The sequence below is a fragment of the Leuciscus leuciscus genome (genome assembly GCF_965113295.1).
Source record: "Leuciscus leuciscus genome assembly, chromosome: 10".
In the NCBI taxonomy this organism is placed as follows: Eukaryota; Metazoa; Chordata; class Actinopteri; order Cypriniformes; family Leuciscidae; genus Leuciscus; species Leuciscus leuciscus.
The window spans coordinates 7,291,415-7,305,504 of NC_138734.1; the positions used below are offsets into that span (position 1 = coordinate 7,291,415).

General features: G+C 37.6%; 1 protein-coding gene and 1 long non-coding RNA gene across 2 annotated transcripts; both read left to right on the forward strand.

Moving 5' to 3' along the window:
* Positions 1–4,990: 4,990 nt before the first annotated feature.
* LOC309507302 lies at positions 4,991–5,605 on the forward strand. The gene is made up of 3 exons (XR_014209115.1): positions 4,991–5,088; positions 5,241–5,291; positions 5,534–5,605. It is a non-coding gene; the product is annotated as an uncharacterized lncRNA (long non-coding RNA).
* Positions 5,606–7,017: 1,412 nt separating this feature from the next.
* Positions 7,018–9,629, forward strand: LOC309508686 (uncharacterized protein). The gene is made up of 6 exons (XM_082183163.1): positions 7,018–7,307; positions 7,468–7,945; positions 8,211–8,302; positions 8,440–8,519; positions 8,628–8,749; positions 9,443–9,629. Exons 2-6 carry the CDS (start codon positions 7,941–7,943, stop codon positions 9,477–9,479), a joined length of 336 nt encoding a protein of 111 aa, XP_082039289.1. The 5' UTR covers positions 7,018–7,307; positions 7,468–7,940; the 3' UTR covers positions 9,480–9,629.
* The last annotated feature ends 4,461 nt before the right edge of the window (positions 9,630–14,090 follow it).

The window sequence follows — 14,090 nt, forward strand, 5'->3', positions numbered from 1 at the left end:
AGTGACCAGACGTCCAAAATCAAAATATGTGATGTAGGATATAAGCTATTTTATAAATCACACACTATAAATATGATAAAGAAGCAGAAACAGATAGTTGCAGTAAAGTAAGATATTTTAATAAGTTGAAGAAACGTGTGTGTTTTACATTTACATTGCTTCCTGATATCACGTGCGCAAACACAAATAACCTATATTTATATATATATAAAACAGTTATGTCCGGTCGAACAATGTATGAATTAACTTAAGATTGGATTGCGGTAAAAGTAAGTTTCGTGCCTCTTACAAGTGCTTTCGAACTTCTTTCTGATCTGAATGGTATGTGGAAAACACTTGAGTTGAGGGAGGGAGAAAACACGCAACTGAATGCCTTTTCAAGCGTCTCAATACTTGAAAAACCACAGGAAACTACTTTTAAACACGAAATTACTTGATTTACAGAGGGTCTATTCGCACGTTTATAAACGTTAACGTTACCTGAGGTAATTTTCCTGGACCTTTTTACAGAAGGTAAAAGTCGCCGTAATCTTTACTGACATTGTCCGAAATGATTACTGAGATGGCACATTCGGACGGGACTAAAATAACCGAGAAGCTCTTGTAATTATTACTTTACCCCACCTCTCCATGTCAGGTGAACACCGGCTGGTGCAGTAAACATTGCCTAGCTAACGTTAGCTGGCTACGATATCAGTACAGTAATATCAAAGATCCTTGCTCCTTCTCAATTATCTGGTAATATTCTATTCACAAAATACAACCAATAGTACGGTAATGTTAAAAGTAATCCCCCGGGCCCTATTTGCGATGGTCCGCCGATTAGAACAGGAAAATACTCCACAGTGCTCTAGCATCTTCACTGCTGCCACGCAACGAAACTAGGAACACGACCGGTTTAAGATGGCGGCCGCATTTCTCAGTGCCCAGCGGCCAATAGGGCATCTAGTCTCTATATAATATCTATGGTTTGAACAAATCGGTTGAATAAATGACTCCAACAACTCGCTTATTAAGACAGTGACTTGCCGCCACCTACTGGTGGTTTTAGTTTCATATTTAAAGTATTCTTTAATTAAAACATAAAAAAACTGTACAGTAAATCATTAAATAATTTAAAAATATCATCTAATTATTATCGACAAAACGTTGAAAATATCGAGACATATTTTTGTCAATATTGCGCACCCCTAATGTACGGTATTCATTTTGATTTCTTCAGGTCTTAAAAAGGTCTTAAAAAGCCTTAAATTTGACTTTAAAAATTGTGCAGGTACCCTGTAATACTCTAATGAGAGTTAGTAGACATGTAGGTGCAATTTTACTTGTAGACAACTGAATGTCTGTTGGGAGGAGCATTTTACTATTAAGATTTGAATAGTAAAATGTAAGTTATATCATTATGTCATTGCTTAATTTGATGTCAGAGATGGGTCTAATAGTTGTTTTCATTAGTTTTTTCTTCATTTCAGAAAAAGCTCCAGAACGTCTTAGCCTCAGGATCTGGAAGGCTACGAAGGGACTTTTCAGCTGCTGTTCCGGTAGTGCTGTGACTGTTGTGGAGCGTTTTATTCCAGAACCATCGTCACCTTCTCCAGATCACTCCGGCGTCAAGCCAAATAATGGTAAATCATTATTTCTCCAACATTAACATCTAACCCTAACGGTCAACTAATACTCTACTAATACTCTAATGAGAGTTAGTAGACATGTGCAGTGTTACTTATAGACCAATTATAGGTTTGTAAACATCCGGGATGCGTGCGCATCGTGGTTGCAGAAAGACCCGTTTAACAGCTGATCCTTACACGGATACGGATAAGAATAATACTAATAGCTCGATTTAAAACATTTTATATTTAATTTTCGTAATGTTCTCCGCATATTTTTTTGACCACTTTTGGTCCCGACATGCGCAGTAGAACCTGCGTGACGCCGTGTGACGTAGGGTGATAATTCCCCTATAGACTTATAGAATGTCTTAAAGGGACCAAAATAAAGTGAAACCAATTTTTTCCAACATTCATCTGACATTTTCGGAACATTCCGAGAACATTCAAAAGTAACGTTCCCATAATGAAAAATTATAAAATAGAATGTTCCTTTAACCAAGATAAAACATTTTTGAAACGTTGAAAAAACTGGACGTTTTGAACGTTCAGGGAACATTTAGAAATAATGTTTTCTTAATTGAATGGGAATGTTAGCAAAACGTTCTCAATAAGGCATGAGCTCGATGGCTGTCTGACACACACCAGAAACACACGCACAGAAAGCCGCTTCACAGACAGCATACGATCCAGAAAAGAATTCAATTTCACCACTTATTGCTCTTGAATTGTCAAAAACATGCAAAATTGTCAAAATGGCTGTCGTGCCGAGTATTACAGAGTCAGTTATGTCATAAATAAGACATTGCTATGCATTTAATAAATGTGTTTAATAAAATATATCTATATTTAGATATGGCCCATATGATCTTTACCATTACAAGAACTGAGCCACATGTGCCAGAGTTGGCCAAATGAAGCCTGGAAATGTATGTTTTCTTTTTAATTAAAGATCAGATAAAATAAGAAAAATAACTTTAGCGTTGAATCGGAATCACCTCGTAATCGTGATAATAGTGAAATAAAATTACTATTAATATTGTGAAATAATATGTTGGGACATTTATGCAGGCATTAGGGATGTCAATTTTCACAAATTCCCATGATCGATCGTCGTTTAAATTAACGATCAATTAATCGATTAATCGTTAGCCTTAATACTGCGATATGCGTCTACTGCAGTGGCTATGACAGCATGACAGGGTCTGCAAATGCTGCTCAAAACGCTGTTCCTCACCAAATCAATTAGAATGGTTTTAAATATAAATAAAGGGCTAGTAGGATTGTAAAATGTTTCGATGTGATTGATAATTAAATGAATTATTTAATAATCAAATATAACTACTAATACAACGTGTCACCAACGCCGCCTCATATGCGCTTAGAATGTGTGACTGTTGTGGACGCGCTCTTCCTGGGACAACTGCACGCGCTGAATGAATCTGCTACCGTTAAACTGGATAACTTTGCTAGCACGTTATTTATCTAAAAGAAACGCATCCTATATGAGATTAATCAGATATATTCAAAATAAACATAATATTACAAATTATATCTGCACAAAATGACGCAAATTCATGCTCAAGTGAACTTGAACTAAGTTACGTGCCATATTCATTCAGAACTACTCATGTTGTGGACGCGGTCTTCCTGGAGCAACGCGACACAGCAACTAAACCCAAATAATTCACAATGTTTTATTACAATATTGTAATCTTTATAATGTTATGTAATATTACAGTCCCAATAGTCATTATTAGTCGTGCACTGCCGTTTGAGCTGCGCGCGCTTAAGCTGACGCTTTACTACAGAGTTCATTCTTAACCAAATGCATCCAATATGAGATCAATCAGATATAGATAGGCCTACAGACAATAAACTGTATTACAACTTACATTTGCACAAAACAAAAGCCTGCGAATGCACACGCAAACTTATAGTCATGATGAAGGTGAAAAATGGTCCCAAACATAACTCCAGCGCGCTCGCTTACATGTTTCGCGGTTGAGCAGCGCGCACGCGCATGAAGACCTGCTTAATCGATGATCGATAAGTTGTATCGATTAAATGTATTATCGACAATTAATCGATCGTCGATTAATCGTTGACATCCCTAGCAGGCATTAAGCAGAAGTCAGGTGGATAGCGTGAACAATTCCCATTACTTTAGATTTGTAACTTTACAGATAAGATTTGAATAGTAAAATGTAAGTTATATCATTATGTCATTGCTTAATTTGACGTCAGAGATGGGTTTAATAGTTGTTTTCATTTGTTTTTTCTTCATTTCAGAAAAAGCTCCAGAACGAATGAAGAAACCTGGTCGTTTCCGTAAGCGCTGGAGGGGTTTTTTCAGCAGAAATGTTGTGGAGCCTTTTATTCCTCCAGCAGATCCTGTTTCTGAACCATCATCGTCACCTTCTCCAGATCACTCCGGCGTCAAGCCAAATCATGGTAAATCATTATTTCTCCATCATTATTTTAAACAGTATTATCTTGTTTTCCACTCAAAATAAGGCTTGTTTTTACAGAATATTAAAATGATTTCCCCCATTATAAAATAATTTTCTCGACCAGCGCTGACATTTTTTAAATAAAACAATGGATCTAGCAACAGACACTCTACTAACTATAAGTCTACTAATACTCTACTAATACTCTAATGAGAGTTAGTAGACATGTAGGTGCAATGTTACTGATAGACTTATAGAATGTTTTAAAGGGACCAAAATAAAGTGAAACCAAAGTAACAATTTGATGTGACCACTGACATTGATAATTAATATAATAAAAATAAAAAAATAATAAAAACAGTTTTTGATATCTGAAATGTTCCATCCTCAGGTCGCTCTGGATCCCGGAGAACTGTTTCCACAGATTCCTCTCCGGGCATCACGCCATCCTCAGCTTGGTCCTCACCCTGGTCCTCACCCCCCCCTGAGGCCCATGTCGAGAGAGGAAGTAGAGAGTCGTTGAGTCTGAGCAGCCGAGGCTCGGACAGCGTCGAGGGGAGCTGGAGTGGCAATGGATCGGAGAGCCCAAGCGACAAGGGTTTGTCCAGGTCCAACAGCTTCGAAGGGTTTCTGTGTCCTCCGCTGCCGGGTCAAGTACCTGTCGAGCCAACAGAGACATCAACTGGCCGAACTGCTCGGCGTGCCGTGGACGCTTCTCCTGTGAACGAGAGCTCAACAGGTGAGACTGAAATAAGGCTTGGCAGTGCAAAGTCTACAGATAGAGATTTAGCTATTTCATGCATAACTGAGTCAAGTTTTTAACACGTCCGATCACATTTACTGTTGCTCGACCAGCACTGATATTTTTAAAATAAAACAATGGATCTAGCAAGCTAATAATTGTCTCATATTTTTCTGTTTGTTTTTCAGAGTCCTTTGAGTCTCTCTATAACGTGGAAAAGTTAATTGGATCCGGAGTATTTGGCAGGGTTTTCCTGGGAACACGCAAATTTGATGGCAAAAAGGTAAATCTTACTGAATTGTACAAACATTTTGCTCTTGCATGCATCAAAACACATTTAAAACAATTTACAGATGGTTTAATACTTAATACAAAGCCAGGTGCTTGAAAACTGTTACTGTTATTGAAACTGTTTTTTTGTTTTTTTTTGTGCAGGTTGCCATCAAGCGGATACGCAAGATTGACAATGATCGTTATCTTTATATTGTAAGTTGGCCAAAACCTGAATGTGTATTGAGTTGTTTAAGTGCAGATTACTTTAGTTAATACACCCGTAGGAAGCATTAGGTATAAATGTGATCAACAAATAAGCCTAGAGGCACCAAATAACTTTGAGCTGAAAAGGCTCTTTTGAACGCATCTAAAAAGATCAAAGAATAGTACATTTCAAAATGATGTTTTCTTCAGATTTTTACCCAGCTAACCTTCTGTCTGCTTCTTCTCTCTAGCCTGGGAATCGCGAACCTCTCGTTACAGAAGTGGCGCTGCTGATGATGATGAGGCGAGAACCCATAAGCCCCTTCGTCATACAACTGTACGAGTGGTTTGAACATCCTAAAGAATTCTCTCTGGTTATGGAGTATCCGGAGGCCTACGAGACCTTGTATGACATAATCACTCGTCAACCTTGGAGTGACTGCTTCTCACGGGTCGTCATGAGACAGGCTGTGCGGGCAGTGCTACACTGCATCCATCATGGTGTTTTCCATAATGACATTCATGCTGAGAATTTCCTGTTTGAGAAAGACACGCTAGATCTCAAGCTGATAGACTTTGGCTGCGGTCAGCTATTTAGTAGTGAAGGCTACGAGAGCAACAGATACAGGGGTGAGCATTTTGGGAGTGTGGAAACCTGAAGCTAGTGACTTACAAATTTTTTGATGATGCTTTAAAAAAAAAAGCTCAACAATGTGCAAATGTCTTCCTTACAGGATTTCGGGAATACTGCCCACCTGAAGTCATTACAGAACCTCGATTCCACGCCGTCCCAGCAAACGTCTGGTCTCTAGGAGTGTTGCTGTACGAGTTGTCGAACTTTTGTCTTCCTTTTCGTAATAGAACGGAAATCACACAAGCCGAAGTTACATTTCAGAACCCCAACTTATCCAAACGTGAGTGAATAATGATGATAACATTGATAAACACACATAAAGCAAACGAGTTGTACAGAAAGTTAAAGGTTATAGTGTGTCAGAATTTTTATATATACTGTAGCTCAACGTACACCGAGAGCATCGCTGTTTTCAAAAATGCCAGGTCACATGGTCATGACTAACCAGCTCTCTCCTTATTAAAATGTGTACAGACTGCAGGGATTTGATTGGACAGTGTCTTGCTCTGGATCCAGCTGAACGCCCCAGCTTGGAGCAGATGTTACAACATCCATGGTTTGTTCGTACACTACGCTAGATTGGAGAAGCTGAGGAGATTCACTCGATCAGTTTCAGGTGTGTGGAAGTGTAACAAGCAGAGTAGGATTATTATCTTTTGTCTTAAATTCTGGATTATTTGTAGTGAGATTTTCAAATTTGTGTTCATTGTAATGTTCTTGTTATAGTCAAATCACCTTCATTTATATAGCGCTTGATACTATATGATAATGGTAAATCATTATTTCTCCAACATTATTTTAAAAAGTATTATCTTGTTTTCCACAAAAAAATAAGGCTTGTTTTTACAGAATATAAAAATTATTTCCCCCATTATAATATTATTTTCTCGACCAGCGCTGACATTTTTTAAATAAAACAATGGATCTAGATAAAGTGAAACCAAAGTAACAATTTGATGTGACCACTGACATTGATCATTAATATTATAAAAAAATAAATAAAACAAAAACAGTTTTTGATATCTGAAATGTTCCATCCTCAGGCCACTCCAGATCCTGGAAAACTGCTTCCACAGATTTTTCTCCGGTCATCACATCCGCCATCGCTGCACTGACGAGAATGTCTCCCAAGCGTTGGGCTGGATGTAATAATCCACATAGCCTCTCTCTATTTACTCCCGAAATCTGAACCGCTGAAGACGAGGTGGATTAAGTTTGTTTTTGAAGAAAATGCTCCCTCAACTCTACCAAAATTCGTTTATGTCTGCTCGAATCATTTTACACCGGACAGCTTTTTGAATGAGGCTCAGTATAAAGCAGGTTTTGCAAAAAAATGGCTCCTGAAGGATGTAGCAGTGCCAACTGTTCGTGATCCAGCTACACATCTAGAAGTATGTATTACGCGTTGGTTTTCCAAATTGCCTTTGAATTTGTCAAGTTCATAATAACATGTTAGACTTATAAAGTTTGTGATAGCATGTGATAGCACCATGAGTCCAGCTATGTTGTTATTTTTTTATCGCGCTGATAGTGGAATCTTGATTTGTTAAGGACAGCACATCAGAACAGAGCAGCCAAACCAGAGATGTTGCTTGCCAGACAGACGCAAAACCGCTGACCAAGTCTGTTGGTACTCAGTCATCAATGAAGACGTTTCATGTTCGCTACAGGAGTTCAGGTATGTTTATGTATTACATGATACTGCTTATACAGAGGACCTATAACTAGTCTTGTTACACAATAAGTGTCACATAACAGTAACACACAACTACTTTGTATATTACAGGTGTCCAGACGACAGATACAGTTTCAGACATTGACAGTTTGTCACCAGCAGCTGGTTTAATATTTAGGACCTCTACACCTATAAAGTGGCCATCAAAGAGACCTCGTGTGGAACTGGAGGAAGAGGATGACGAAGAAACCCTAATGGACACATCATCTGTAGTAGCACCTGAAGAGCAAGATTATACATTTGATCCAGCAGAGACGGACACAACTTTAACGGAGACAGCAGAGCAGACATGTCGTAAGTTTCAAAACTGTGCATTTGTTTTAGAACAGGGGTGTCAAACTGAGTTCCTTGTTGGCCACAGCACTGCAGAGTTTACCTCTAATCATTATTAAACACACCTGAGGCAGCTAATCAACTCTCTAAGGCTCATTAAAAAAGTTGATCCTTCTGGAACTGAGTTTAACACCCCTGGTTCAGAATTGTATTATTTTTATTATTATTATATTTTGTTACTTTTGTATTTAATATTTGTTAACCAGTACGAGTTTTTGTTTCTTAGTGCTCAAGCAAAATGGCAAAATGAGACGCTAGATCGCCTGAGTGAAAGGGAAAGGGTCATCGTTGGAGGTGACATGAGGGCTGACTCACCAGGTACATAGTTGTAAATAAGAAGGATGCATGGATGCTCGGGTATTTTCCGGATCATGAAGCATAACATGCATAGGTAGTATCTAACTGAATTCAATGCACTCGTGGTAATAATGCTTTGTGTAATATTACTTTCAAAGGCCACTCTGCAAAGTTTGGAAGCTATACATTGATGGACCTTCAGACCAACACCGTTGTGGACACACCAGAGCTGGTTCAGGTGGGAGAGAAGAAATATCAGTATTTAAAAAAAGTACATTTTTGAGAAGTTTAAAACTTCTGGTTTGTCTAAGATGATTGTTTCGTTCCCTATTCTTGTCTATTTCAGAGTAACGAAGTGGGAGGAAGCTACCACATGGAAAAAGGATTACAGAGGAGCCTTGCCCTGTTGGAAGCTCGTGGTGTTACTCTGGAGTGTATTGTAACTGACCGCCACCCACAAATACAAAAGTACCTCAGAGCATAGTTCGAATTACAGGGGGTACTGGGGGGTACTATACCCCCCAATTAAGACCCAGTAGGGGACAGAAATATCAGTTTTGGGGGGGGTCAGATCATTTTTCTGATATTGTGAAAAAATATAATTACAGTTACAATACAAGTCAACTCCTATTTTCACTGTAGGAACATTTTAATGTAAAGCGATTTCAGACACCCCTATTGTGGACCGTACCATTTTTAACCACCGTGGCTAGAAGGAGATAGAGAACGACTTCACCTTCTCAAGCAAGTGTCAACGTTGAATGACAAAACGCTAGTTTCATAAAGTATCATTCTTTTCAACATTCCTTATTTGTATATTCAAAAATATTTAAAATAATCTAATTTAATAGTTATCATTTTTCAATGTAAATGATTTAATTTTATTGGTAACAGCCTAGTTGTTACGGCATCCAGTCTCCGTGATTCTCCCTGTACTCAATCTCGAGCGCCCTCTCCAGAATACTAAGAGCATTGCATACTTCTCCTAGTATGGATCATTTATGATTACGCTGCACCTGTTCTGAATGATCACTGATTACTCATACTATATCTTACTCACTCACTCAGCGTCCTGTGCGAAGTATTGTTTCACCCTGTGTTGCATGTCTGAGCGTTTTCCTGAATTATCCTTGCCTTACTTGTTTCCTCGATTGTCTGCAGCCTGACTTCTGACCCAAGCCTGTTCCCCGGACTCTGATTCTCGCTGCCTGCCCTGAACTTCTGCCCGTCTCTTCATTCCGTCGTCTGCCGCCTGCCCCGACCCCTGCCCGTTCCTGGATTCTGGCCATTCGGCTTATTCGTTTTGCCTGGCTTAACTGGTCAATAAACATTGTTGCATATGGATCTGTCTCTGCCTCCTGAATCGCAACACTAGTGTCTAATTATTTTAATTGAATATATTTATCAAATTTATGGAGCATACATTTAATAAAATTAGGGGAAAATGCCCTTTATAAAGGTACAAAAAATGATTCTGAGTGTTTTCAAACAGTGATGTAATGAAACATTGACAATTTAAGCTTGAAGGGAGTAAAGCCTCTGTTCAGGCTATTAAGGAAATGTAATTTTGCCAAAAGAGGAACTTTTATTTTAAATAAATGTTCATTTTAAATCAGCCTACTTCAGTGTGATGTTACCATATTATCATGCTTAACACTAAGAATTTGAATAATTGTAATGTGATGATCAGATGCAGATATCTAAATCAAAGAATATAGGCGGTTTGTGGGTGGATTTTTTTATTTTTAATAGTGGATTCGGGCGACTCAAAGTGCACCAGATTAAAAGATCTTTAAAATGTACAAAATTTTCTTCCGGGGGGGCATGCCCCCGGACCCCCCTAGAGGTACCAATCTCCACCAACAGAAAGAATTGTGGAAAACACATTAGGCTATATGATGATCTACAAAAAAATACACATTTTTATTATTTTATTATTAAAATCAATTATTATGATTTTACCACCTGCGCCACATTTTGAGGCAGGAAAACCCTGAAATAGGCAATAGGCTTCTTGTAAAGGTATTACTATTTACTAGTAATTAGAATGGTATTTCAGTGCACTTAACTTCTAACTTTTGGGAGTTGATCAAAACAGTTCTCTTTTGGATATATAATAACAATGAGATATTCTGTAGCCTATACTGATTATCAGTTTGTCGCATGTTTAGACCTTGTATGTGTGTTGCACAACACATGTTGCACTTGGCGATCACGGTGGGGATTGATATGGTAGTGGACCATGATGGTGGGGTAATTCACACTCTGCCTCAGAGAACATAACATCAACCAGTTTTATGATGTGTGGCACATCGAAAAAGGTTTTATTCAATAACATAGATTTATAAGTGGGTATAATATGAAAATTAAGAAATTGTGACAGTTTATAGGCATATCACAAATATATAGTAGTGGCAAACTGTGAACATCACTGTTTTTATTCTCAGCAGTAAAATGCTTGTCTATATTTTTATTTACAGGGATTGTGAGGAAACTTGAAAACATTTCCAAGATGAAAAATTACGGAACTGGCAGAGAAGCATAAAAAACCACATTTACTGGACTGCATCATCTTCAACCACTGGACCAGAAAGAGTGGCAAAATGGAAATCGATTCTGAACCATGTCAGGAACGTACACAGAGGATCCAAACTTTCCTGCTCGTCTACATCATCTAAAGGGAAGCAGAGATAGAAACAAGTGGCTTGTTGCCAGTATGATACTGTAAACGAATATTATTTTTATGCAACACGACATGTAAATTTTTTTTTTTTAAAAAGGGACTATTAGTCGAAGTGTAAATAACCTAAAATTAAAGTTATTAGTTGTAATTAATGCAATTTTTGTATCATTTCTCATAGGAACTCAGGCATTCTACAAGCTGGAGAAAGTGATGACAAACACGCGGATTTTGAGGGACATCACCAAACTAAGTCCACATCACCAGACTTCATCTTTGGAGTCATTTCATAGTGACATTCTACGGTTTGCCCCAAAAAATGTGGTGTTCCCATTTCTTGGAATGTTGTGCAGGTAATTGAACTGCTGTTAAAATAACTTTACATCACTATAGGTTATTTTCCTGAATTGTGTCTGTGCACTTGCAGACTAAACCTGGCTGAACCTTTCATTACAATGAAAATGCTGGTCGTGCACAAGCAACATCATCAACAGGATATACATTTATAAATACATTTTGTTTTATTGCACAGAGTACCTAGATGACCTGCAGGACCTAATATTTGAGCATGTTTTTGTGGACCCTGCTCCATACATGGATGAGGTACTTAAGATACCCATACTATCAGACCTTTGTGCGGAGTATGAGCGGCCAGACAAGGAGGAGGTCATCTCCACCATGGTGTCCAGATTCAATCATCAGCTGGTAGGAAACCAACATATCTGCCCTGATCATCTGGAAACTCACGGCGAACCCTCATCACCACACAGGCTGGAATCACTACACGTACCCGACGGCCAAGGAAACCCCAGCACCAGCTCACAAAGGAGCGATATGCCAGAAACCTGTAACGACTAAAACACAGGCACATGTACAGATAGTACTTTATTTTTCAGCAATGTCTTTGTTTTGTTATAGCACAGCCTATGCTTCATTTTGTGCTTTCTTATAATTCTATGAAGACTCCTGAAGTTATTTCTTACTATTGTATATAAAATGTCAAATATTCACTAGTTTGTTTACAGTATGTATTGGTTTTGTAGAATCGGCAATGTTTATTTAATTACAAGAATAAAGTAAGATCCATCCACTAATTATTTATACAAATTGTGAAATAATTTTCTTGTATTTGCAGAGTGTATTGTGATATTAATAAATATTAAGTTTGTTCTGCCATATGTGTTGTCAATTTCATGGTTGCAATTCAGAATATAGCTAAGTTTTTACTTTTGTGCAGTCAGTATGTGTAGGTTGATTGTAGATGTAAATATATTATTATATTATATAGCCCTGCATTAACATTTTAATAAAATATAAAAACTTGACACAGGGTTCCCACACCTTGGTTAACTTCAAATTCAAGGACCTTTCAAGGACTTTCCAGGTCCAATACCGTCAAATTCAAGGACTTAATGTGGGGACACATTTGTTGTGGCCAACAACAAACGATGAGGTACAATGGTAGTTTCATGCGCACGTGAACGTCATGGCAACGTACAACACAAAGTACCTCATGCGGGAAACACTTAACGTAACCAGGGTTTTTCCTGGCTCAAAATGAGGCGGATGTGGTAAAATCCTAATAATGTATTTTAATATTAAGATAATTAAATTTGTATTTTTTGTAGATCATCATATATCCTTATGTGTTTCCCACATTGTTTTTGTGGGTGGAGCTTGGTACATCTAGGGGGGTCCGGGGGCATGCTCCCCCGTAAGAAAATTTTGTACATTTTAAAGATAAATTCATTCATCTGGTGCACTTTGAGTCACCCGAATCCACTGTTAAAAATAAATAATTTTAAATAAATAAATAAATAACTATCCCCCAGTAGGAGGCGGCGGGTGACCGTCTTAATGAGCGAGTCATTGAGTCATTCATTCAAACGATTCATTCAAACGGCTGATTTATTCAGAATGAGGCACTTTAAGAATGGGTAATTGAATCTTTGACTCAACCGATTCGTTCAAAACGCTGAATCATTCAGTAATGCAACAAGTGTTGCTGTGAGATGTGCTATGGTTCTGCTGTGATCTTTGTTTGGAACTATTTTCGCTGCTGAAACAGAACAAAAACAGTCTAAAATGTAAGTTACTTAATTTTAACTATTTGTTTATTGAACTGTTATGAAATCAGTCTCGGTTTCAATCTTGATGCCATTCAGGAAAACAGCTCTCTGGTCGTGTGTAGCCAAGGCTATATATTGTTCTTAACTATTTTATGTTATAAATAACTGCGCAAGCCTCAACAGCGCAACATTGTTACCATCAGTAGGGGAGAGCGGGGCACAAAGTAACGCTTTTTGACTTTCTCAGTTTGTGTAAATCTACTTATGGTTCAGAGTATTTATTTTTTCCCACATGTCTAGTACAATTATGTGTTTTTGTTTTATTAATACAGTATATACTTTTTTCTTGATATACCCCGAAAGAATGGAAGTGAAATGTGACAACATGCCCCATAGGTGGGGTACATTGTAACATGTTTGGGGCACATTGTAACATAACATATGACAGCTTAAAATGTTATCTGATCTAATAAAAAAAATATAGAAAAACTAAAATATTTTCTAAATAAAATACAATTAAAAAACTTTTTCATATAAAATAATGGCAGTTTTTAATAATTAAATATAAACTCATTTTTGAGTTTTGACTACGAACACATGAAAACACAGCTATACAACATAGTTCAAAAACAAATAAATAATTAGTAATTTCTGAACATTGACTCTCAGTCTTTATTCACCTTTTTCTCACGTTTTCTCAATAAAATTAATAAAAGTATAGAATATAATAGCATATTTCTAATAGGGGCACATTGTAACGCAGTGTTACAACATGCCCCCGCCTGCACAACTGGGGTTTAAACCCTGCTAGTGTCTTCTGCTAGTTAGCGAAGCATTAAATAACTATCTCAACTGTTAAATAACATCTTGGAGATTAAAATAATATCAGATTTGTCTTATTTTAAATAAACACAAAAAATAGAGATGAAAAATTAAAGGAGAACTCGGTAACTCTAGCGAACTCTAGTCACTTCTTCGCTGATTTTCCCTTTTGTTGTCGCATGTTTTCCCCACGAGCTCCCCCTACAGCTGTGGGGGGGCGTATATTTCACAACACAGT

Coding starts and splice junctions, on each gene's coding strand:
- LOC309508686 (XM_082183163.1), top strand. Junction 8,303..8,439: donor CATGAGGGCTGACTCACCAG/GTACATAGTTGT, acceptor TTACTTTCAAAG/GCCACTCTGCAAAGTTTGGA. Junction 8,750..9,442: donor CGCCACCCACAAATACAAAA/GTACCTCAGAGC, acceptor GATTGTCTGCAG/CCTGACTTCTGACCCAAGCC.